The sequence below is a fragment of the Lampetra planeri genome, chromosome 4, assembly GCF_965212315.1.
Source record: "Lampetra planeri chromosome 4, kcLamPlan1.2.h2, whole genome shotgun sequence".
Classification (NCBI taxonomy): Eukaryota; Metazoa; Chordata; class Hyperoartia; order Petromyzontiformes; family Petromyzontidae; genus Lampetra; species Lampetra planeri.
In genome coordinates, this window is record NC_136110.1 from 3,416,723 (window position 1) to 3,439,945 (window position 23,223).

The 23,223-nt window shown below is 49.7% G+C and overlaps 1 protein-coding gene and 1 non-coding gene across 3 annotated transcripts in view; both read left to right on the forward strand.

Annotated features, from left to right (window-relative positions):
* The first annotated feature begins 5,849 nt into the window (after nucleotides 1-5,849).
* TRNAL-CAA (transfer RNA leucine (anticodon CAA)) lies at nucleotides 5,850-5,966 on the forward strand. The gene is made up of 2 exons: nucleotides 5,850-5,887; nucleotides 5,921-5,966. It is a non-coding gene; the product is annotated as a tRNA-Leu (tRNA).
* A 2,635-nt stretch (nucleotides 5,967-8,601) lies between these two features.
* LOC144717587 (actin-binding LIM protein 1-like) overlaps nucleotides 8,602-23,223 on the forward strand; it is a 118,757-nt gene continuing 104,135 nt past the window's right edge. For both annotated transcript variants that reach the window (XM_078593057.1, XM_078593058.1), the window contains exon 1: nucleotides 8,602-8,884. In XM_078593057.1, the coding sequence (XP_078449183.1) occupies nucleotides 8,866-8,884 (19 nt within the window). In that variant the 5' untranslated portion in view covers nucleotides 8,602-8,865. The remainder of the gene's footprint in view (nucleotides 8,885-23,223) is intronic.

Sequence of the window (23,223 nt, forward strand, 5' to 3'; positions counted from 1 at the left end):
TCACTGTTTGTTTCTGACCGCTTGGCGTTTTGAGTCTTTTTTTTGGGCATGTGGTTAGCAAGTGTGATAAGAAATATGCTTGGGGGGGGGGCAGGGGATGGGGTAAGGGGGAGGAATGCTGGGACATCCTTCCTCAAACCACTTGGGCTGTGTGTGGCCACACCAGGAGGACATTTGGTACCGTTAGACATAGCTGCGCTATAGACTTATGGAGCTGGGATGTGTGAGTGTGTGCGCGTGTTCCTTGGTGGGGAGCGGTGGCGCGCTGCGCTACGAACACGACGACCCGCGTTCGATTCCCGCTCACGACCAAACACCATTGTCGATTATCTGAACCGGTCCTGGGCCTCCCCTGGGTCGGCTCAGCCTCAACTGAGTGCTCGGTGCGATGTGTAAACATCGCCACTGGGGAGACAAAAGGCGACCGGGCGTGGTGTTGGCCAACCACCCCCTCGTGTACCATTCTGGCCTTCATATGTCCCCTCTAACAGCACTTGCCCCTACAGTCTGTTAAGACTATCCGGGGGTGGGGGGGTCTTTGTGTTCCTTGGTATGCACTGCAGTGCACACAGATCGTTGTGATTGTTTTATTCGAGGGGGGAGCGGTGGGAGGGGGAGGGGGGGAGCTTGACGTCACCGCTTGCTGCAGTGCACGTGGGCATGTGCTCTATACAGGTTGAGAATTAATCCGGCGGCGTCCGCCGAGGTGAATGTGCAATGAGTCCAGCTGTCGGACAAAGAAAACAAAGAAGAAACCCCGCCAGGGCTGCGCAAATATTTCGTCGTTTTGGGTGTCGCTGTCATGGTCTCCTGTCGCCCTCGGTAGGGGCCGTCCATAAATGACGTCACGCGACTTTGGACGATTTTTGACCCCCTCCCCCCCCCCCTTCGTCACACGGCGTCAGTCACATAGCGCAATGGAAATGGCTCAACTGTGTCTCTGTCGAATGAGGGAACATTTTGACTATAGAGAACCAGGGACCTCATGGTATTGATGATGAGATCAGCACGACCATGATCTACGTACGTTAACACGTGACTGTAGGTTTGTTTGTAATTCTCACTGTCAGCCTGCTCGTGTTATGAACGTGACCGTCTGTTAAAGTCCTTCCTTCCCTCCCTCCCTCTCTCCAGCCAGCAAAACTTATTTTTTCCTAACACAGTATAGTGATTGCAATGAGTGGTACGCCCCCTTGTGGACACATCGTGGTATTGTATCTAACGGAAAAAAAAACAAAGTGACTGGTGGGGGACGGGACGAGGCCTCACGACAATTCAGGCCACTCGTACGATGCATTTATTACACTGGTCAACAAAAAGAAAACATTTTTTTCTGGCCTGGACTTTTGCAGCTGTTTTTATTGAAAATGCAATATTTGATATCTCAAAAACCTGATGTGATAGACCAAAACCGATGCCAGATTTGGAATCAGCACCCCAAATTTACCTTAAAACCGTTGGAATACCTTATGCCAGAAAAAGTGTGTTGACCAGTGTTATAAGTTCTAAAAGCATCGCCTCGTCAGCACGACGGGCTGGTACAGACTTGTCACTCTTTGCTGCGCGGCCGCCAACGCGACTTCTTGCAGGCGGATCCGCAATGTCCCCGCGTGCGCGTGTCACGCCCCACGTGTGCCTGATCTTACACCGTACACCGCTGGTGCGAATTGGCTCGTGGTCCAGATGCAATAACTGCTTTTGGTGGCTGGCACCTCGCAGGGCGTCCGTGGGGACTTCAACATATTTATTCTGCGACGAACAGCATCAGGGTGTGAAAATTGAGGCTGAGGTTTGCCGAGCGCAATCCCAGCGGCTACTACCCTGGGGTCCGTGCTAAGTTTGGCAAATTATTTCGATGCATGCTGCTGCAATAACAGTAGCGTTCGAGCACAAACATTAATACAAATAATGTTTAAAAATAAACTCACACCATTCGGCAAGATGGAAAATACGAGACGACGTTTTTGGTAATGGACCTTCTCCGTGGCACTTTGTACGCGTAAAATTAGACATCTCGGCCGATCACGAATTGTACCCACGAGTGCATTCATTTGTAACCCATATGTAATTGCAACTAATCTAGTCGTGTTAGTCGATCGGCAGGTCGCGTGTGGTGGTCAGCGTGGAAGAAGAGCCGACCAAATGCCCTCTGGAGGGTACACAATTGCCAGTATTATTTTATACCACGTACGGTATTTTTTGTTCAACTCCAAAACACTGCGTAATATAATTCTTCATTTTTTCTGAGCCGAGCTCCCTCTTGTAGAGGTCCTGGCGCCAGCAGTGACGTGAGCAAGCAATTGCAGGGCTCCAGCTTTATCATGACAGTACTTATTTGCACAAAAAACAAAGATCCCCCGTATAGCATGAACAGACTGTTGGGGCAAGTGCTGTTAGCGAGCACCTATGAAGGCCGGCACGGCGCACGAGGGGGAGGGTGGCCAGAACCACATCCGGTCGCCTTTGTCTCCCTAGCAGCCATGTTTACACAGCGCACCAGGTACCCACCATTTGAGGCTGAGTCGACCTAGCGGAGTCGGCCCAGGACCCTTTTAGATAATCGTCACTGGTGCTGGTCTTGGCCGTGAGCGAGAATCGAACTCGGGTCGTCGGATTTGTAGCGCGACGCGCTAACCGCTACACTCACCGCTCTCTCTCTCTCTCCACAAACACACAGACGCACGCAGGCACTAATCTGTATGCGATGCGCTTACTCGTTGAAGCAAAGGCAGCAGCATGCAGCCACTGACAATTGACACGCGTTTCAACATCCGCATGGAAATTGATTTCTCTACTTAAAGGCAAACTGCAACTGTGCGTGCAATCGTGGCTATGAACTGCCGACATACAGAATGACCCTTTGCCAAACCGCTGGTTGCAAATAATAGTACTGTCGTAGTAATGCTACTACCTAACCCAGCAAAACCGTGCCCTAAAATCAAGGCTCCTTTCTCAGGAGGGTCCTGCGTCGGAATGTTTGGTCGGTACCACGACTGAGTTGAGGCTTCGTGTGGGAGGAAAGCTCCAATACACACCACGGAGTGGGTGACACTCAGCACTGTCATATTTGAATCAGAACATTGATTTATACCAGAACGTTGCAACAACAACAACGAATAAACAAAACGATAGGAGTGCAAATTATAGGTAAGGTAAACAAATGACTTTTAAATTATATATACAAATAAACCTAAACGGTGTTTTATCTTACTAGGTAAGGCCCGCTGAGTCATTCGCGTCTTTTACAGAAGCCACATGGCTCGCCAACAACAACAACAACAGGAACAACAACAAGAACAACAACAAGAACAACAACAACGTGCCCCGTTCGCCACCAAGTGGCGGTGACGTCACCACGGCGCTAGTGCCATGCTAGGTGCGCGTATGAGGCCACGTGAAGTGTCGAAGGCCCGCTGGCAGGAGGTCACGAGTAAGACACAGCTGCCACTGGTCGACTGACTGAGATGAGTGGCAGATGCACCAATGGTGCTCTCCACTGTGCCAATTATTCCCGTATTTTATCCGCCCGGCGCTCTGCTCGTTGTTGTGAGCGTCGCTTCTCTGCCCTCCGTTGTTGCTGGAGGGCGACTGCCTCCAACTGCCCAGTAGCGTCCTTCTCGAACCTCCTCCACAGAAGCCGATCTTGACACCGCTGGTACCGGTTTTCGTCAAGTCCACTCAGTTCCATATCCTCCCGTACCGCATCAGCTCCATCTCTTCTCCAGCCCGTAGCGCGCCCTTTCAGCCCTCTCTATCCGGCCAAATCGAGGCTGCTTGGGCATGCGGTGTCTGGGCATGCGGGCTACATGACCCCGCCAACGCGGCCTTGCAGCCTCACACCTATAACAGCTGGCAAGCCCTGATTGTCACCCATTCAAATAGAACTGGGGGTGAACGGCGTCACCCCCTTCCACTACCCGCACTCGGCGATTCGATGGTGCGTGATTCGATCAACAATATTTTTTTTATTTTCACGTTCTGAAAGATATAGCGCCCACAAATATCTGCAGGGGTTCGCGTAAGCGCCTTTCGTAACTATGCAGTGTACATATACCACACATCACTCTCAGAAGGCGGTTGGACTGATTATTGTGCATAGAACAAAACATTTTCACGTGGAGACACAGATATATTCACGAGACGTATCTTCCACTTATCAATTGTGTTATGTTCTCGATGCCGATGCTTACAATGACTATTGTTGTGTATTATACAGCATAGGAATTGAACATCGACTCGCGCAATTCGATTAATCAATCGCTCCGTCCCACCACACGTATCACTTTGGTTCGAGGCTGCCCATGTATGGGGCGACATCGGACCCGCGATGAAATTTCATAAACAAAAAATAGCCGGCTGGTCACGTCTTTGCCGCAACTCATTGCGTACCATAGGGGGAACGTTTTTTTTTTAACCCGGCAAATCATATCGTGCTTCTAAATTTAGCGCGTTCAGTTACTTTCATCACTGCAAGGCCATCTTGCAGTGATATACATTACTGACTCTGTGTGTGTGTGTGATAAATGTATGGGTACCCACCAAACCTATTTTAAAGTCCTATTCGGCCCTGGGTAAATGAAAAGATGTCCCCACCCATGCCGTAGCCCATTAAGAATTCACGGGCAGTGACCCGACTCAATGGCATAATTTTCCACGATATTACGGGCGGTTTCAATCTCACACGCGCGGATATATTTGAATGTATAAATATGACTCGCAGCTGCAACCCCTGGGCTCTGCTAATGTTGTTCGTTGGGAGTGGGTTAGCGAACAAGTTTTACATATTGCTTCGGTATGGTTCCACAAAGCAAATCTGGCAAGTCAAATTCTTCTAATCGAGCCAAATAACGTTGGTACAATATTGAACAATGGTGTCGCATTTTTCTTCAGCCTTTCATCATATACAGAGTAGGCGAGAGAGCAGAATGCATTGTAGACATGACCAAATCGTATCGTTACTCATTCCGTGTTTAACTTTTGGTTCACCTTAACTGTGCTGTCCCCCTCACCGTTTCTTTTGTAAGTCGTTGCGAATGTGGCGGCCTCAAGTAGCCGAGAGTGTTACGTGTTCCAAATACGCGCAGCATGTAGCAATCTAAAGGCATCGCTTCTTATAACACGCGAGATTCCATATCAATGTTAATCGGTCGATGTATCGATGCACGGTCACACTCCAAACAGTGTAGTCTGGTTCACACAGCAGCAGACGCGGGTTAACCCCCTCGAGTACAACTGAGTAACGCACCACAGTTGGTCGATCGAGCGGTTGCGTGTGATGAGAGCCAAGTGTGGGTACGCCCACCTATTCCAAGACAATCTTGCCCGCGTGGAAGAGTAGGCCAAATACCTTCTGGAGGGATTATCTACAGCTCCCTCCAGTGGGATGCAACTGGGGTGGCTTGGGCAAGGGCTCAGCCTTTGTCCCTTTCACATACACTGGTGATATACGCCTGTGGGGTGACAGTACATCAAGTGGTCTGGGAGCCCTTACGTGTGGACGTTTGAGTGTTATCGCATCGCGTTTGTGGTGGGGGTCTCACCGGTGCGCGCTCCAGTGGAATCCCACACGAAGCCAAGACGCTTCGTCGAGGATTTGGTCAAACGTCCCCGATGCAGGACCCTCCTGAAATCGTATTCTCGAGAACTAGTGAGGTTATTTTGGGGGTAAAACACATTGCTGCGGAGGGAGCTGGTAGGAACGTTGGGTTGCTCGGTGAATGGCCAGGGTCAACGGCGGCGTGGTGTATTCCGAAAATATGCCCGACTGTGAGGGCGGGCACAAGCCGGCGTGAGAAGGTTAAACGTTGAATACCACTGATAAAGCACATGGCTGGGCTGGGGTTCCCAATGTCAGGATGGCCGAGCGGTCTAAGGCGCCAGACTCAAGGCGAGTGAAGCCTTCCGTGCTTGAACGCGGGCAATCTGGTCTCCGAATGGAGGCGTGGGTTCGAACCCCACTTCTGACAATACTTTTTTATTTTATAACATTTAGTCTTGCCAATCCTTCGGCCTCCCTTCGAGCAACTGGACTCGTGTTGTGATTTCGTCGCTCCGTCTCCGTGGAGGACATCCCCGGGGCTTGAGACTCAAGCGACGTGATGGCTGTTTGTGAATTCGCCGAGGTGTGCGTGGTCAGGATGTCCGAGCAGTCTCGGGAGCCAGATTCAAGGCGAGGAAGCCTTCCGTGCTCAACGCGGGGACTTCTGATCTCCAAATGGAGGCGTGGATTCAAACCCAGCTCCATGACATCAGTTTTTCTTTTTCTTTGCATTTTGACTGCTTGTGTTGTGGTTATTGCAAACATGATCCCTTGTATAAAGGTGTCAGTTTTTGTACCAGTTGAAAGGGTAAAAACTTACTACTATACCGCGTAATATAATTGTTATTTTTCCGAGCCTAGCATACACGATTCTTTTTTTTAATATAATAGACGACGTATGTGAATGCTAAATTAATTCAGGCATGAGTGATGATGTGACCTGTGGAATGCATAGGTTAATTGAGAATAATTAGAATCTTTACTGTCACTGAGAGGAAAGGAATATTTTATGTAAAATAAAAAGAGCAAAGGTTGCCTGCTCACGCCAGAGCTGATGGCAGGGACTTTTAAAAAGGGCATTTCTCGAGAGTATCTGGCCCGACTATTCCACGGTGGCAAGAAGTCTTGGAAGAGGTGACAACACCCACACTTTACCCCAGCACACATGTGAGCACATTGCTGGGTGGACAGAGGCAGGAGTTGTTTAATAGATATTCCCATTTTCTTGGTTCTTTCGGTAAAGTCACGTAGAAGGGAAGTAATAAAATAATACATATAAAACATAATACAATAATATAATAATATAATAAAAACAATTTCAATTATTTTATTACTTCCCTTCTACGTGACTTTACCGAAAGAACCAAGAAGATGAATCCCTGCAGTCACGAAAGCTTAAAATCGAAAGATATTCCCATTGTTTCCAGTTCCAGTTCATTTATTAGGATTTACCCTGTGGGCCATTCGGCACTTGGTTTGGGTTCAACCGCAAAAAAACAATACAATTACAAGACACACCTAAAATTAATTGTATACAAATATAAACATCACATACGTAAACAATAAAATCCTACAGAAAAAGCACAACCCGTCCATGCTGCGTTTCAGCTGATGTCGGGACATTGTACAGGCATTCTCTGGATTGCAAATCTGCTGTGCTGCTCGCCATTACAACAATGCATGTCTCTACTGTATTCTTGAAACGTTTTTTAAAAATTGCACAATGTGATTAGTCGTACTGCATAAGCTGGCTGAAGAAGCTACTCGATTTTTTTTGGGACTCGTTTTTACAATGTTGCCCGTTCCAACAGCCTCGCTTGTAACATTGGCATTTTCTGTGCATAAAATAAAATTGACCGCGTGATTCAATAAAAAAAACAGCGAATTATACCACGCTCGATTCAATGTTGGTTTCCAGGTGTCTTATCAATTAATCGACGCATCACTGCACCCCCTAACCCCCGAGCGCACGGATCGGTAACCCGAGGCTCTGCTTCGTGACGTGTCTTTATTAAGGATCACCGCATCGTATGCACATGCATTGCGACTCTAGAAATATCGAGTTTTTAACCGAATAAAAAAAAAATGCCTCTTCTTGTTATTTTCGTTTGACGACCCATGACCATGGGAATCCTGTTTACCATGGGAGTCGAGTTTACCATAGAAGTCCAGTTCCATGGGAGCCCAGTTTACCATGGGAGTCCAGTTTACCATGGGAGTCCAGTTTACCGTGGCAGTCCAGTTTACCATGGGAGTCCAGTTTACCGTGGCAGTCCAGTTTACCATGGGAGCCCAGTTTACCATGGGAGTCCAGTTTACCGTGGCAGTCCAGTTTACCGTGGCAGTCCAGTTTACCATGGGAGTCCAGTTCACCGTGGCAGTCCAGTTTACCTTGGCAGTCCAGTTTACCATGGGAGTCCAGTTGACCATGGGAGTCCAGTTTACCATGGGAGTGGAGTTTACCATGGGAGTGGAGTTTACCATGGCCCGAACGTCTCTGGATTGGCTCCAGTTGTCGCAACCACTAGGGGGGGCTTTAAGCACAGACATTGCTGGCAGGAGACGCTCAGAGGTTGACGTCATGGGACTGTGTTGCTTTTTGTGGGCACCTGCCGGTTAGGTCCGAGGCTCCTGATTAAATTCCGGGCGATGTTTTTTTTTCGTGCGGTACAGCGTGCCGAGTGGCAGGAAGACGCAAGGCAAATGAATTCGCCACACAAGCGAATTGATCTGTCAATGCTGCATGTATACATGCACACGCATGACGTAGATGATCACTCACATATGCGGGGATATCGGAAAGATTGCAATTATTGTAATTGATCACGTTAAAAGCATGTTTTAAGGCCCTGATTTTTTTTTGCGCTGAAGCAGAAATAAAAGATGTTCAATAATGCATAGGCTGCGATCAGCGAGTCCTTTATTCATTCCGCGTTCTAATTCTCTAGCAACATCCAGCCCGCTACCTTGTAGCCTCCATCACACCCCCTTCCCTCACCCCCACCCACCCACCCCTCTCTCTCCCTCCCGTCCAATCTCTCTCCACCAGCTGATCGCCCAAAACGAACGATCCGCCTGGGTGGAGAACAGCTCTGGCAGTGCGGCCAGCCAGCTGCTCTGCTGCTGCACTTGCAGCAGTCTACGCGCTAGTGCTGCCGCCGCTCTAGCTCACCCACCCCTGGTGGTGGCTGCCTTGCCCGCCTGCTTAGCCGAACGAAGCCAGCTTCCCTCTTGCGCAGCGCTCTGTGACGAAGCGACAGACTCGGCACAGGGCAGAGAGGAAAACGGGACCCCCCCCCCCCCGCAATCATCCATCGCCGGACATCATGAGCTCGAGAAGTTCCAGTAAGTTGATGTCGTTTCGGCGTCCTTCGAATGCATAGCGCGCGTAGTCTCTGCGTTTATGCTAATACGTTTATGTCCGTTGGTCATGCGGTGAGAGTGGAGCTGGTGGATTGACCATACTTCACCACGCTGGTAAGTGCTGTTTGGGCGAAAGGAATGCGTTTTTTTTTCTCGCCTCTCGCCGAGTGGCTGACTGCTTTGGGGTGGTGCCCCCTTACCCCATCGAGTCACCCAGGTCGACTGAAGTAGTCACGCCGCTGCGCCACGGGAAGGCTGTCGGTGCTTCGTTGCAGAGGTGGCGGCTGCGGCGGCGGCTCAAGGAAGCATTCATCTAACAGTGGATTGATCACGGCTTGTGATGATGTATACACGTGTGTGTGTGTGATTGCGTTAGACGGAGCTGTGGTTGTCGATACGAGGTGTTCATTTGGGTTTGTTGTTTAAGCGAAATCATTCTGAATCGTCAGGTCTCGGAAGCTAAGCAGGTGGGGAGCCTGGTTAGTCGGCTACTTTGATGGGATACTGTCTGGGAAAACCAGGTGTCATATGCGTGGGCTGCGAGGTGGCCAGGATGTGGCAGTACTGCCGGTACAGCAATTGCTTCAATCCACAGATGGATTAATTGTTGATTTGTGGATGGATTTTAGATTTACCTGTGCGGAGCGTCCGAGTAGCCACCCTCGTAGGAGGGTGGCTTGCTTCTTCCGACGCGGTGTTGGCCAAATGTCCCATTGCAGGAGAACCCTTCTTGACAAACGGGGGTTTGAGACTCATTGTATGTGTGTATGTTGCACTTCTTTTGCACCGTACGTAGACAGCCGCTCTAATCGTTTCGCTTTCCTGCGTAAACAAAGAATATAATAGATCATTGTGATTGCAGCAACCTCGACGTACACACAGCCAGTAGCGGTCGCGTCTAATTGTTTGTGCGTCGGAATGTCTGGATTGCAAATGCAGTACAGTCTATTGTTTCCCCCGCTGCATTATTGCGTTGGTTACTGGGTGGAGTGGTGGCGCAATGATTAGCGCGATGCTCTGTGAACTAGAACTTACCTCAGTTCAATTCCAGGAGAGGGCTGACATCAGTGCCGAGGCCAAGTGTGCTTTATACGATAGTTATATCTGAACCCACACTGACCAGCCCGGTGAGGTGTGGTTAAACGACCGTACCTGGTTTAACGACCCTACTTGGTTCAACAACCATACCTCATGGTTCAACAACCATACCTCCTGGTTCAACAACCATACCTCCTGGTTTAACAACCACACCTGCTTGAACCGGGCTGGGGAGGCCTTCATCCAGCAGTGGACTGGCAAAGGGCCGTGAATGATTATATGGTATTATTTGCTGTTTGTGCTGTAATAAATGTTCCGTCATTCAACATTACGGACAATTTGACGGGATACACACACGCACATTATAACATTGAATTCAGTTCGTGGGCTATACTAAAGATGCAACATTCTTCAAGCGATTTGGACAGAGACGAACAAATAAAACCTTTTCGTTCACGAGCGGATTACATTTCGGAGAAAACGCCACTGCAGTGCTCATACGAGCGGGAGACGCTCACCACTGCCATCCCCTGGCCACAACGCCCACAACACCTGGCAAGCCCTGGCGACGTTCACCCATACCCAAGCAATTCGCCAGGCTCAAACCCCTGATTAGTTTTCGAAATCGTACGAAATCGGGCGCCGCATTCGGTGTGATTCGATGTTCAGGCCATCGCGTTATTCGCGAGAAAGCTTGTGGGCGCGTGGCAATTCCGAGAGAGGCTCACTCCCCCTTGCTGAAGTTCACGGGCGCGGCACGCGATTCTCACGCATGCCTCCGTCGCCAGTGGCTTCGCATCTGGAGTCGAGATGCGACAGTGGGCGTTGTGGACCGAGGTGCGATGACTTTGCAGCGCGGATGTAAGTATTGGGCATGCCCCGGTTCGTCGCAACTGTTTCCGCCACCGTCTCCTTCGCGTGGGCAGGATCCCATTATTCTCTGCTCGGCGGAAACAAATCGGGCACGATGAAATGACTGGCACAGAACAATGCGATGATTGCCTTTCGCCTATACTCGTTGCTCGGCGTTTAATTTTAGCTGGAATAGTCGCGATGGAATGCTGTGTTTGGATTTTTTTTTTTTAGCAAACCACAGTCCATCTCGCCTTATTTTGTCCGTGTGATCCTGTGGTGGTGTGCGGGAACATATGACACAATAACATAGGATTGTTATGAACGGGCGTACCTTGTATTCTATTGGTAGTGCCCTATGCCGATTATTATCAAGATTTTAAGCCAGCCTAGCAGCGTTCTGGAAAATATTGAGCTGGGAATTGAGTCCTATCACAGTGAGATTGCGACTCCAGTTACAGCAATGTGGTTGATACAGGACGGTGCTTGGTACGTGTAAAGGCGAGGGTTAGAATTCAGGGAGAAGGGTCTTGCTAAAAATACACCACGATTGTCTCCAGTGCATATCCAAAACCATATTCTGTACTGACCTAAAATCACACGATCTACACTGCGGTAAATGCAGTTCCTTATATATGTGCGTTAAACCGCTGGTAACACTGTAGATTCTAGATTTGAAGCGTTCGTGACTGCAATGATTCATATTCTTAGGTTTTTTCGGTAAAGTCACGTAGGTAAAATTAAAATTACTTTTATTAATTTTAATTTTTTACCTACGTGACTTTACCGAAAAAACCTAAGAATATGAACACTGTAGATGTTTCATACATTATATATATAGCACGCTATTAGGTACGTGGGACCTATGAATCCCCACCATAGTGACACGCGCACCAGACAATTTGATAAATTAATGCCCCTTTAGTCAATTAACGTGTCGACGATAGGGGCAGTTGACCATACTTCACCACATTTGTCAGTGTGGGTTGATGAAAAGGGCGGGGCCGGATTGGTTTACCCTTCTCTTAGAATCGAACTCGGGAGCTGATATATAACGCAGTGTGCCAACCCGTTGCGCCACCGCTCCTCGCACACAAAACAACGCAGTTATACCGGATTATTTGTGCCGCCTTGTTTTTTTTTTGTTATCATCAACGCGCAGGCAATTTAATTATCAGGATTATAAGCGGCGTTTTTTTTTCCTTCCGGATAACTGAGAAGTGTTGCCCACGTGTATTTGGCATGGGCCTTGGTCCCACGGAATTCGATGCCTGAAGAGACAAGGACAAAGATCCCCCGTGTAGCCTCAACATACTGTCGTGGCAAGTGCTGAGAGCGAGCACCTATGAAGGCCGGCACGGCACACGAGGGGGTGGGTGGCAATTAACCACGCCCGGCCACCTTTGTCTCCTTAGTGGTGATGTTTACACACCGCACCAGGTACTAATTTGAGGATGAGTCGACCTAGGGGAGGGGGCCCAGGACCGATAATTAATCGTCACTTTGTGTTGGCCGTGAGCGGGATTCAAACTCGGGTGGCCGTGTTCGCAGCGCAGCGCGCTCACCGCTACCCACGAAACGACGCCTTACCCAACCCTCCCACGGCCAATCCCGTCCCCACCCACCAACACCACCCACCAACACTACCCACCAACACCACCCACCAACACCACCCACCCACCCACCCACCAACACCACCCACCCACCCACCAACACCACCCACCCACCCACCAACACCACCCACCCACCAACACCACCCAGCCACCAACACCACCCATCAACTGCACCCACCAACACCACCCACCCACCAACACCACCCACCCACCAACACCACCCACCCACCCACCAACACCACCCACCCACCAACACCACCCACCAACACCACCCACCCACCAACACCACCCACCCACCCACCCACCAACACCACCCATCAACAGCACCCACCCACCCACCCCACCCACCGACCCACCCACCCCACCGACCCACCCACCCACCAACACCACCTACCAACACCACGACCACCGACCCACCGACCAACATCATCATCACCCACCCACCAACACCACCACCCACATGCCCCTGATGTCCGGCGCAGTTGCACCGCCGGCGCTACGCGATAGCTGCGCTTGATTCCTTCGCTCGATGTGGAAATAAAACGAGAGCCGCGCTGCTTCGCCACGCTGGTGCGCTTACCGCGCACACAGAACCCGCGCCTCCTGCCTACACACAACCCGCTGACTCGGCTGACTTCACTGCCCAGCAGTCATTGTTCTTTGCGCGCACACACACAGAGGTGAACAAAAGATCCCCCGTAAAGCCACACAGATTGCCTGGGGCCAACCGCCGATAGGGAGGGTCATAGCGAGGCGGCTGCTGGTGGTCAGGATCACGCCCGGGCCGCCTTTGTCTCTTCAGTTGCGGGTGTTTTTACACGTCGCACGAGGTACTCGTGACAACGAAGGCTTGTCGACATCGTTGGGAAGCTTGGGGTACCCGTTGCAGATATGTCTTAGTCGTCGATGCTGGCCGTGAGCGGGAATCAAACTGGGGCAGCCGGCTTCATCGCGCGGTGGCGCGCTCACTACCCCCATTGGTTTGTCAAATCTTGCCACTGACACCACTTTTGGAACCGCGCATGGTTCGAACATCTCTCTGTCAATCCACTGCTGGATGAAGACCTGCCCATGCCGTGTAGGTCATGGCGGATATGCTGTCCATATTCTTGGTTCTTTCGGTAAAGTCACGTAGAATGGAGATAATAAAAATAAAACATATTATTTTATTATTTCCATTCTACGTGACTTTACCGAAAGAACCAAGAAGATGAATCCCTGCAGTCACGAAAGCTTTAAATCGAAATTTATGCTGTGAATACATCACCGCGCTGGGTTAGTTAGTGCGGCTTGGTGTAAAGTGTGGTGGGTGGTTGCTGGTGAAGGAGGGGATTGAATGATGGCAAGACCGGTTCAGGTAATGCTAGCCGGCGATGTGAGAGCCCTGTACCTGGAATCGAAGTGGGCTCGCCCAGGGTTCACAGTGCAGTGCGCTAAGCACCGCCATCAACCCGCACTGACCAGCGCTTGTGGTCAGTGTTTGAGAGATGGAGCCTTGTCTCATGAGTTAAAGGTCATTGCTTGTACACCACCGGCAGCGGAGCGGTGGTGCACTGATTAGCGCACCGCACTGTGAACTCGAACCGCGTGGCATGGACGAGCGAAGGGTTGGAGGCGCTCATCTAGCAGTGGATAAACGGAAAGGGGCCGTGCTGCACCGATACATACCGCAGTACAGCGGTCGCCGCGCTTTGCGCCCTTCTCCCCTGCATTTCAAAGTAAAAATTGGGGGTTTGCGGCTTATAATCCGGGAAGTGTGTGCGTGTGTGAGCAGATCATTTGTGGTGGGGGGGGGGGGGTACAAATTGGGAAGTGCGTTTTTTTTAACTTTGCGGATCATATTATAATTCCACACCTGTCAGCCCCTTATCAGTGCCCCCCTGCCTTTACTACAGACCAATTCAGACCTTATTGGTCACGCCCTGCCCTTTATACATCTCAGCGTTCATCCTGCAAGGTCCCATCACAAGGAAGAAACAAACAACTTAATAATAAAAGAACACATTTGTGCCCACATGGAAACGGCTGTACGCCGCATGGACCTGAAAACTCAATTTCCCCCTTTGAGTAGCACTCCAGAGAGTCGGTGGCGGTGACGGTGACTCAGCCACGCGTTCTTCCGAGCACAACTCCCACGCACGACCCAGCGACGCAGCCTTGAACGGCATGTGGAGTGTCTGTGGTGGTGTGCGTGCCTGTGGGGAGGAGCGGCGGTTAGCGCGCTACGCCACGAAACCCGGCGAACCCCAGTTCGATTCCGGCTCACGGTCCTGGGCATCCCCTAGGTCGACTCGGCCTCAAACGAGTGCCTGGTGCGGTGTGTAAACGTCGCCACTGGGGGAGACAAAGGCGGCCGGATGTGGTGCTGGCCACCCACCCCCGCGTGTGCCACAGTGCCGGCCATCATAGGTGCTCGCTAACAGCACTTGCCCCAACAGTCTGCTAAGGCGATATTTGTTGTATTGCCTATTTCTTGTCATATAGGCTGCGTACAAAGCCGATAGCACCCGTCATGCACGGCGATTGCCCACCCATTGCCACTGATCAGCCACATCGCATTGGACCGTAGCGGACACGTTCCCGGTGACTTGTCCATACGCGCTATAGACCACGACCTGCTCGTGTACACATTTACTTCGGCCGCAAACCTTGGCTGCTTGCGCGGCTGCACAATGAATATTTGTAAATGATAAATCACCGACGGTAAAGAGATGCGGGGTATGGGAGCGGTGGCGCAATGATGAGAGGCGATTCTTCGGCGATATGAAGGAACCCGAATTAGATTCGCGGTCACGGTTAACATCACAACTTACGAATGATATGTGAACCGGTCCTGTGTTCCTCCCACCCCCCTCCTCCTCCCCACCGTACCAACGAGCGCGGTGAAGTATAGTCAACGTATTCAATGACTGGCAACGTTACGGGTTGCAAATTTTACATCAGTATTAATATCTAAATATATTGATTTTTTAAAATATTCTGGACACGGTGCGTCGGATACGCCACAGAGATGAAACGTCGAGTTCCAGCGAGACCCTAGCGGTTAACCAACAGAGGTCGCAAACGGGTTTTTATTCCTTACCCGTACCCGTACCCGGCCGCACCAGGGTCGCAAATGGGTACCCGTTCCCGTACCCGTACCCGTTCCCTACCCGAAATGAGTGACAAACGGTTACTCACCAGTGACTCACGGCCTACCCGTACCCGTACCCGGCCTCACCAGGGTCGCAAACGGGTGTCCGTACCCGTACCTGGCCGGGTACAGGTAGCCGGGTATCTGGTAGGGTACGGGTATCGGGTACCCGGTTGCGACCTCTGGTAACCAACCCAGCCCGCAACGTGCCCCCCCCACCCCCCCCCCCCCATCGAGGCGGTATGCAGCCAGCGTCGACATCAAACGCTCACGCGGTGTTATAACGCTGCCACTGGGCGCGTGTCGTGGTTCGCGCACGTGCACATCGCAAGGGCGCGTGACCAAGTCAGCCCGTGGCCGCTGCCGGGATTGTAACGGGGGGGGGGGGGTAACTGCAGCTGGAGTCGCAATCCCCAGGGGGGGGGGGGGGCCTTCGTCGGTTCGATCTCCCTCTGCGGAGCAGTTGAGACGTCGCGGATTTGGCTAGAGGAGCGTGCATCGGTAGGGATGGATGGATGGGTGGGCCAATGGATAAGACAATTGGTGATGGGCACGGCTGCCAAGGCTCAGGAAGGAACGCGCCCGAGAGGGCGAGCACTTTGCCAATGTAGCGACGATAGGATCACTTTCACGTGAAATGGAGAAGTGAGATCGATTGTGGAATTGCGAGAATAGGGGGGGTACGGTGAGCGGTGAAGAAAGTGTGTGGAGAGTTTCATCCAACAGTGTACAGAGAATGGCAGCTGATATTCGAAAAAGACAAAGAACCCCCATTTAGGGTTGTAGACTAAGAAGCGAATGTTAGCGAGCACCTATTAAGGCTGGCAAAAGAACACGATGGGAGGTCGTGTGGTGCCAGTGCCACATCATGTACAATAGAGTACTTCTTTAAATCTGAGTTGGCCTAGGGGATACCCAAACTAGAATTAGATTTCACAAACACCACTGATGTGCATGGCTAGGAATCAAACCCGGATAGCCGGGCTTGTAACACAATGCGCCGTTACCACTCCACCACCGCTCCCCATTATACAGTATGCCTTTGCCATTACGTGCACTACGTTGGCCAAGAACGGACTTAGTCAAGACAACGCCGTAGGAGGCACATTCACCTGTACAGTATTTACATTCAAATGAGCACTCCTGCTTCGGCAAACTGAAACGGACGCAACTTGAAAATGAACACGATGCGTATTTGGTGACGGGAAAGAAGAATCCTCCCAACTGCTCAGCATTCGTAGCCAATGAACGAATGCCAATCGTGACACGTAAGCAAATCTACGTTGCGCAGGTTATTTGGTATCCGGAGAGTGACGCTGACTCCTAGGGACTCTTTTTATCTGGAGGGTCTTGCATTTAGTTTTTTATTTATTTGATTATGTTTTTTTGGAGAATTAATGAATTTATTGCACAATTTGGAGGAAACCCACGCACACGAGGTGGCAGCACTCTATCCCCGTACAGATGGAACAGATGGCGATTAATCTACTTGCTCTGCCGCATAGTTTGTATGTTGAACTTCTTTTGCATCGTACGTAGCCAACGGCACTAATCGGAGGTGCGGGGGAAGGACAACAAACCAAACACAAAAAGCAGTTCTAAAGAAATTCGTTTTCAATCTATATTTAAAAGTACATCGCTCCCAGTGGCTTCTTAATATCGGAAGGAAGAGCGTTCCAGACGGCCGCATAAGGGCATCTGAAAGCACGCGATGCGGTGACCGTCTTTGTTCGATCGCCAGCCAAAAGCGGCTGCTGCGAGGAGGATGACCGGAGTTTACGTGATGATGCCCTTTATACTCATTGACGAGATCAGCAAGGTATTGTGGTTTCAATTGGCACCTCCACGCCCGTGGGAGAAGGGAGTTTCTCAACGTTTGTGCAATCCACGAAACCCCTCGCTGCCCCCCATAGTGCAGGATTATGGGTGTGCGCCACTGCTAAGAGAAGTTAAGAGGGCGCGGGGTAGAAGGGGACGATAGTTTGGTGGTTGAGAATAATGGCAGTGGCAGCCAAGGGAGAGAATGTGCCCAAGAGTTCATAGTCTGTTGTCCTTCCCACCCCCGCACCTCCTATTAGCACGGTTGGCTACGTACGGTGCGAAAGAAGTTCAACCTGCATGCCGACATATTACGCTGTGTAAATGCAGCTTTGAAATCGGCTCATGCGCAGGTGCTAGATGGATGGATCATTGCATGGTATGATCGCGAGAGATGTCAAAGGCTTGGTGGAGGACTTCACCCAGCAGTAGATTGACAATGTCTGACGATGACATGTTAATAGATAGTTGAATGATAAAGGTTTCAGTTGCTGATTTTAATGGCCAAAGACATCTGATAAATGATGTCTGGAATGTGAATAGGGGTGGGGGGTCAGGTAGTGGGGGGGCTTGTTTCAGGGTTAATGGATGAATCAGGGAAGATAATACTGTGCTGACATTTCTGGAAATTGTGGGAAGTGGCTTCTTTTTCCGATGAGATGGAAAAGCTGGGATCCTGCCTGTGAACATTAAACACCCCAATTCACTCTTCGACAGAGAAAAGATCGTGTCAACCTCGGCTGGCACCACGACGAAGGCTCATTTGAGCTAAATACGATTTTCAGCCAGACCAAATTTCACTCTCCTTGCTAATTCTCAAAAATCAAATCCTCCCGTGGGAGCGTCAAGACTTTGCGGTAAGATGAGATGCATTCTCAGCGTGCCTGTCCAATTTGAATGATGCCGCAGCTAGGCGAAACGTGCACGTATGCAGATCTCCGGTCGCAGCCTTCGTAGCCAAACGTGCTAATCGAAGGTGCGGGCGGGGGGGGAGAGACAACACGAAACACAGAGACAGTTTTTTACTTCGTCATCCAGTTGATGAAAAACTAAGATACAGTTCATATTCTTGGTTCTTTCGGTAAAGTCACGTAGAAGGGAAATAATAAAAATAAAACAATATATTTGTAAAAAAGATTTTATTATTATTGTATTATTTCCCTTCTACGTGACTTTACCGAAAGAACCAGACAAATGAATCCCTGCAGTCACGAAAGCTTTAAATCGAAATTTAAGATACAGTTTTTTGGGGTCGTTCATCGTTGCCGTACATGTATTTTATAATAATAATAAAGACAGTTGAAATAGCGACATTAACACAACAGGCCCATTACAAGGGCGCTAAAAGTCACACGAATGCCGTGCGCGGTTTAAGCAACAGGAGACAGTCTCATTCGCATGTCCGGGAGGGGCAGGACAACGCTAAACAAAGAAACAGTCTTTGGATTTGTCATCTTATTGATGACAAGGATACCTTAAATTTCGATTTAAAGCTTTCGTGACTGCAGGGATTCATCTTCTTGGTTCTTTCGGTGAAGTCACGTAGAATGGAAATAATAAAATAATACAAATAAAACATAATCTTCTCGACAGACTTGTTCTCCACCCGAGGACGGCTGATTGCGTTGTGGCCGAAATGTCGTGAGAATTATTTTATTATGTTTTATTTTTATTGTTTTATTATTTCCATTCTACGTGACTTTACCGAAAGAACCAAGAAGACAAGGATACCGTTTTTTGGGGTTGTTCATCTCTGTCGTACATTTATTTTATAGTAATAATAATACACAAGAACATAGACGGTTGATATAGCGCGCCATAGCATAGCGGGCCCATCACAAGGGCGCTGAAAGACCGGTGATACCAGGAACGATTTAAACCACGGGAGACTGGTCACTGCTGCATTCGCATATCCGACCCGGCCAATGAACCGCCCACGCCCAGTGCAGCATTTGCGCGCAGTGCAACTGTCAATGTCTGTGGATGTTCACAAATTGTATTGTTAATCTCGCTGATTTTTATATTCGCTCGCTTCTGGAGCGCATTGACACACGTCCCTATGGTTAAAGAAACGTGTGCTTTGTTTAAGTCCACTAACCTATTTGTACACACATCGCTTTCACTGTCATTTGTCCACAGGTGTTCGCATATCTGACCTTTTCACATATCCGCCTGCAAGCTCAGTCCCCAGCGAGTCGGACACGTGACGTGGCACGACAATAATGAGCTGCTGTGCTTGAGCAGCGTGCTTCTTCACATCTACTGCAGCCTTGCACCCCTTTGTTTCTAAATCGTTAACAATTAACCAAGTTAATAAATACATGGGGTTGACGAAACAAAGTAGTTGTACTTATGTGTCCGTGCTTAATTTGTGTTTCGATGATTTTACCTTCTAAAACCCTCTGGCCACGTCTCGCACCCCCCACGAAGGACATCACGCACTCCCAGGGGGTATCGCGTCGGTGCCCAGATGAAGAAACGGCAACAGGCGTGTCTCTATGGAGACCTGGAATCACGTTGGAATGTTGTCCTGAGCCGGTTCCAACTCATTAATTGGCTTTTCAATTTCCCCCCGTCTTGATTGAAACAAAAGACCGGTTTGTAGAGCGGCGGAGGTGTTTGGAGAGGGGGTGGAGAGGGGGTGGAGGGGCGGAGGGTCGTGCGTGTTACTTAAATAATGTGAACGAGTCTGTTTGATGTTCCTGCCTTTAAAGCTTTGCCCTTGCGCGAACCAACAACGCAAAGTGTGTTACCTGCAGATAGGACCTACACAGAGCGTGGAATCTGTCGCGTGCACAGGGGGTGCACCTGCACCGGTGCAATACGGCCCAGAGGGACCCCTGGCATTGTACTTGAAAGAGAGGGGAGGTATTTAACGGGAAGCCGCGTTTCAGTGCTTACAACGGGGGCCATCTCGGTAAACGAGGAATGTTGGACGAACGTTGAGTCAACGTTCGTCCAACGGTTCCAACTGCACGTTGACCCAACGTCGCAATGCATTCTGTGATGCCTACCGTGCACATGTGCACAGATGTACACAACTTCTGACGTAGCTCGGGCATCGTGTGTAATGAAACGAATACAAAATCAAAATACAATTTATATATACAGTATGTGTCAGTCCATCTGACCACGAGCCTGCCAGGCTGATATTAACCGGCAGAAGTTGTTGAAGCATGAAAACTCCCAACTGGTTTTCGACCTTCTGGGGCTCACCAGCAGAGTCAGACACGAGCTGTCCGCGACAATTAAAGACGTGCGGATGTAAATGATACACACTGACGCCTACTTGTTTTGAGGGCGATTCTGGTAGGTAAAATGAAGATTGATTTATTGTACGTGCATTCCTTCGCTTCTCATGGCCAATCTGTCTGCGGTCCATCGAATGATAAGGCACACTCATCCCACCCCCCTGTATTTTAAAGCAAAAGTTGGAGCTGCGTCTTATAATTGGGTAGACGTGTGTGTGTTTGTGACCAGATTTTGGATAACTTTGTCACTGGGCGTACGTTAAGAGCGCGTCTTACTTTCCCGAGCATCTGTTATCGTGCAGAGAATACGGTAATTTAATAAAAATAAAATGTCATGAACGGGGTAGGCATTATGCAGCCACTTACGCGCGTGCGTTTATGATCACGTGGGCCCTCCTCATCAATCAAGCGCTCTGCAACAAAAAGCTGATTAAAAATGCATATTGTTCCGCTTTCTCTCAGAGTGCTTTTATATATTATAAATATTCAATAAAGTGGTCTCGGCTATTGTAACCGTGCAGCGTTCGGTGGGGGGGGGGGTGAGAGGGCAACGTGACATTTCCAAGTGTGTCGAGCTTACTGTCTGTCGCATGAAGACATTGCCGCGTTTGTTTTCAACTATTCGCCCCTTAATTTGCATTAGGTAGCCCACTCAGTAGCGTTTAGTAGGGCATGTACTGCATTGTGTAGTTTGTGTTAGTGACGCGTCAGATGACACTAATATGGTAACATTCATTCATTTACCACCTCTCGTAAATCCACTGTTGGATGAAGGTCTTCCTGCACCGTGTCAGTCACGAGGATTGTTGTGACCATACTTCGCCAGGCTGGTTGGTGTGTGTTGGTGAAACAAGGGTGGGGACGGGGGACTGATATTAGTTCTAGATTTGAAGCTTTCTTGACTGCAAGGATTCATACTCTTAGTTCTTTCGGTAAAGTGACGTAGGTAAAAAATGAAATTAAAATTAATAATTATTATTATTATTTTATTTTTTATTAATTTTAATTTCATTTTTTACCTACGTGACTTTACCGAAAGAACTAAGACTGATATTAGCTTTGGACAGGATTCGAACTCAGGACACCAGGTTCATAGGGCAGTGGACTAACCAACTGCACCATCATTTTCCGTTCGTAAAATCCACAATGTGCCTGCGTATTTAAATGCAAAAAAAGGAATGCGTGACAAAACGGCAGCTACAGTGTTGAATATAATCTGTATCGATCCGAATTTCCAAGAGGTGTATTGGTTTTGCAGTCAATTTGTACAGATGTCGGGTGCTGCCGTGTTACTTAATATCTCCCAGCAAGTCTAATTTGTATCAAATCTCACCGATCATACATTATATATGGGCACCGTGTAATACCCATTGACACTAATACGTATGAACCGCAATGCTTCTGGAAGGCAATTCATCATTTCATTTGGAAAATTATCCGAAACGACTTGTGTGATGCAAACGAGCAGAGAACAATTCCTCTTATCTGTGGCGTTCATACTATGTCGGATTATTCCAAAAAAATGGTTTCACTTATCCACGGGGAAAAATAAAATCCACTGAAAATAACATAATTGGAAGCATAGGGCCACGGATAACGGGCATCTTCATTGACGCTACAGCTTTCGCGGATGATACGAGTCGCGTGTGAAAAGGCCGCGGACGAGAGGCGTTCTGTACAAATGTAGTGCCATAGGTGGGCCATACTTACCTGCAGTGGTGGACAGGACCCATCTGCAGCTACCTCGGACCCCCAGGGGAGAGGCCACTGTGCCAGCCCAAGAGGGGAGGGGCTGCTGGGGGCTCTAGGATCCTGAGTCTAGACCCGCACCTTGGCTGGGTCGGGTCAGGTAGCCTCCCCTAGGATAATTGTAGCCAGAGGACCCCAGAGCGTAGCTAGAGTAGGCTGTGTTCCTGTGTTCCTAGGCTGTGTCCCTAGGCTGTGTCCCTAGGCTGTGCCCCTAGGCTGTGTCCCTAGGCTGTGTCCCTAGGCTGTGTCCCTAGGCTGTGTCCCTAGGCTGTGTCCCTAGGCTGTGTCCCTAGGCTGTGTCCCTAGGCTGTGTCCCTAGGCTGTTTCCCTAGGCTGTGTCCCTAGGCTGTGTCCCTAGGCTGTGTCCCTAGGCTGTGTCCCTAGGCTGTGTCCCTAGGCTGTGTCCCTAGGCTGTGTCCCTAGGCTGTGTCCCTAGGCTGTGTCCCTAGGCTGTGTCCCTAGGCTGTAATAGAGTATCAGGACTGTTGGAGTGTTATATTGTAAATACGAAGTTACCTCTACAAGTGTCTCCGGAACCCATTACACAAACATTGCAACATCAGGGCGAGAAGCGCAAACTCATTTGGCACTGCAAGGGTTACTTACCGGTCCGTGCTGAATGATCTTTTCTCTCTCTCTCACATGGGAAGAGTCCAAATGGTCAGGTTCAGCACGGGGGGGGGTGGGGGGGGCTTTTCTGTGCCTGGAGCCGCCTGGAGTAACGCCGGCCACGCAGGCGGCATGTCACGCATGCTGTCGGGATACCACGAGGCAATTGGTCACCGAAAAGGGCTGAACCACGTCCCCTTAAATCAGTCTCACAGAGCCACCATTGTGTCCTCGCAGTGTGTGTATGTATGTTGAACT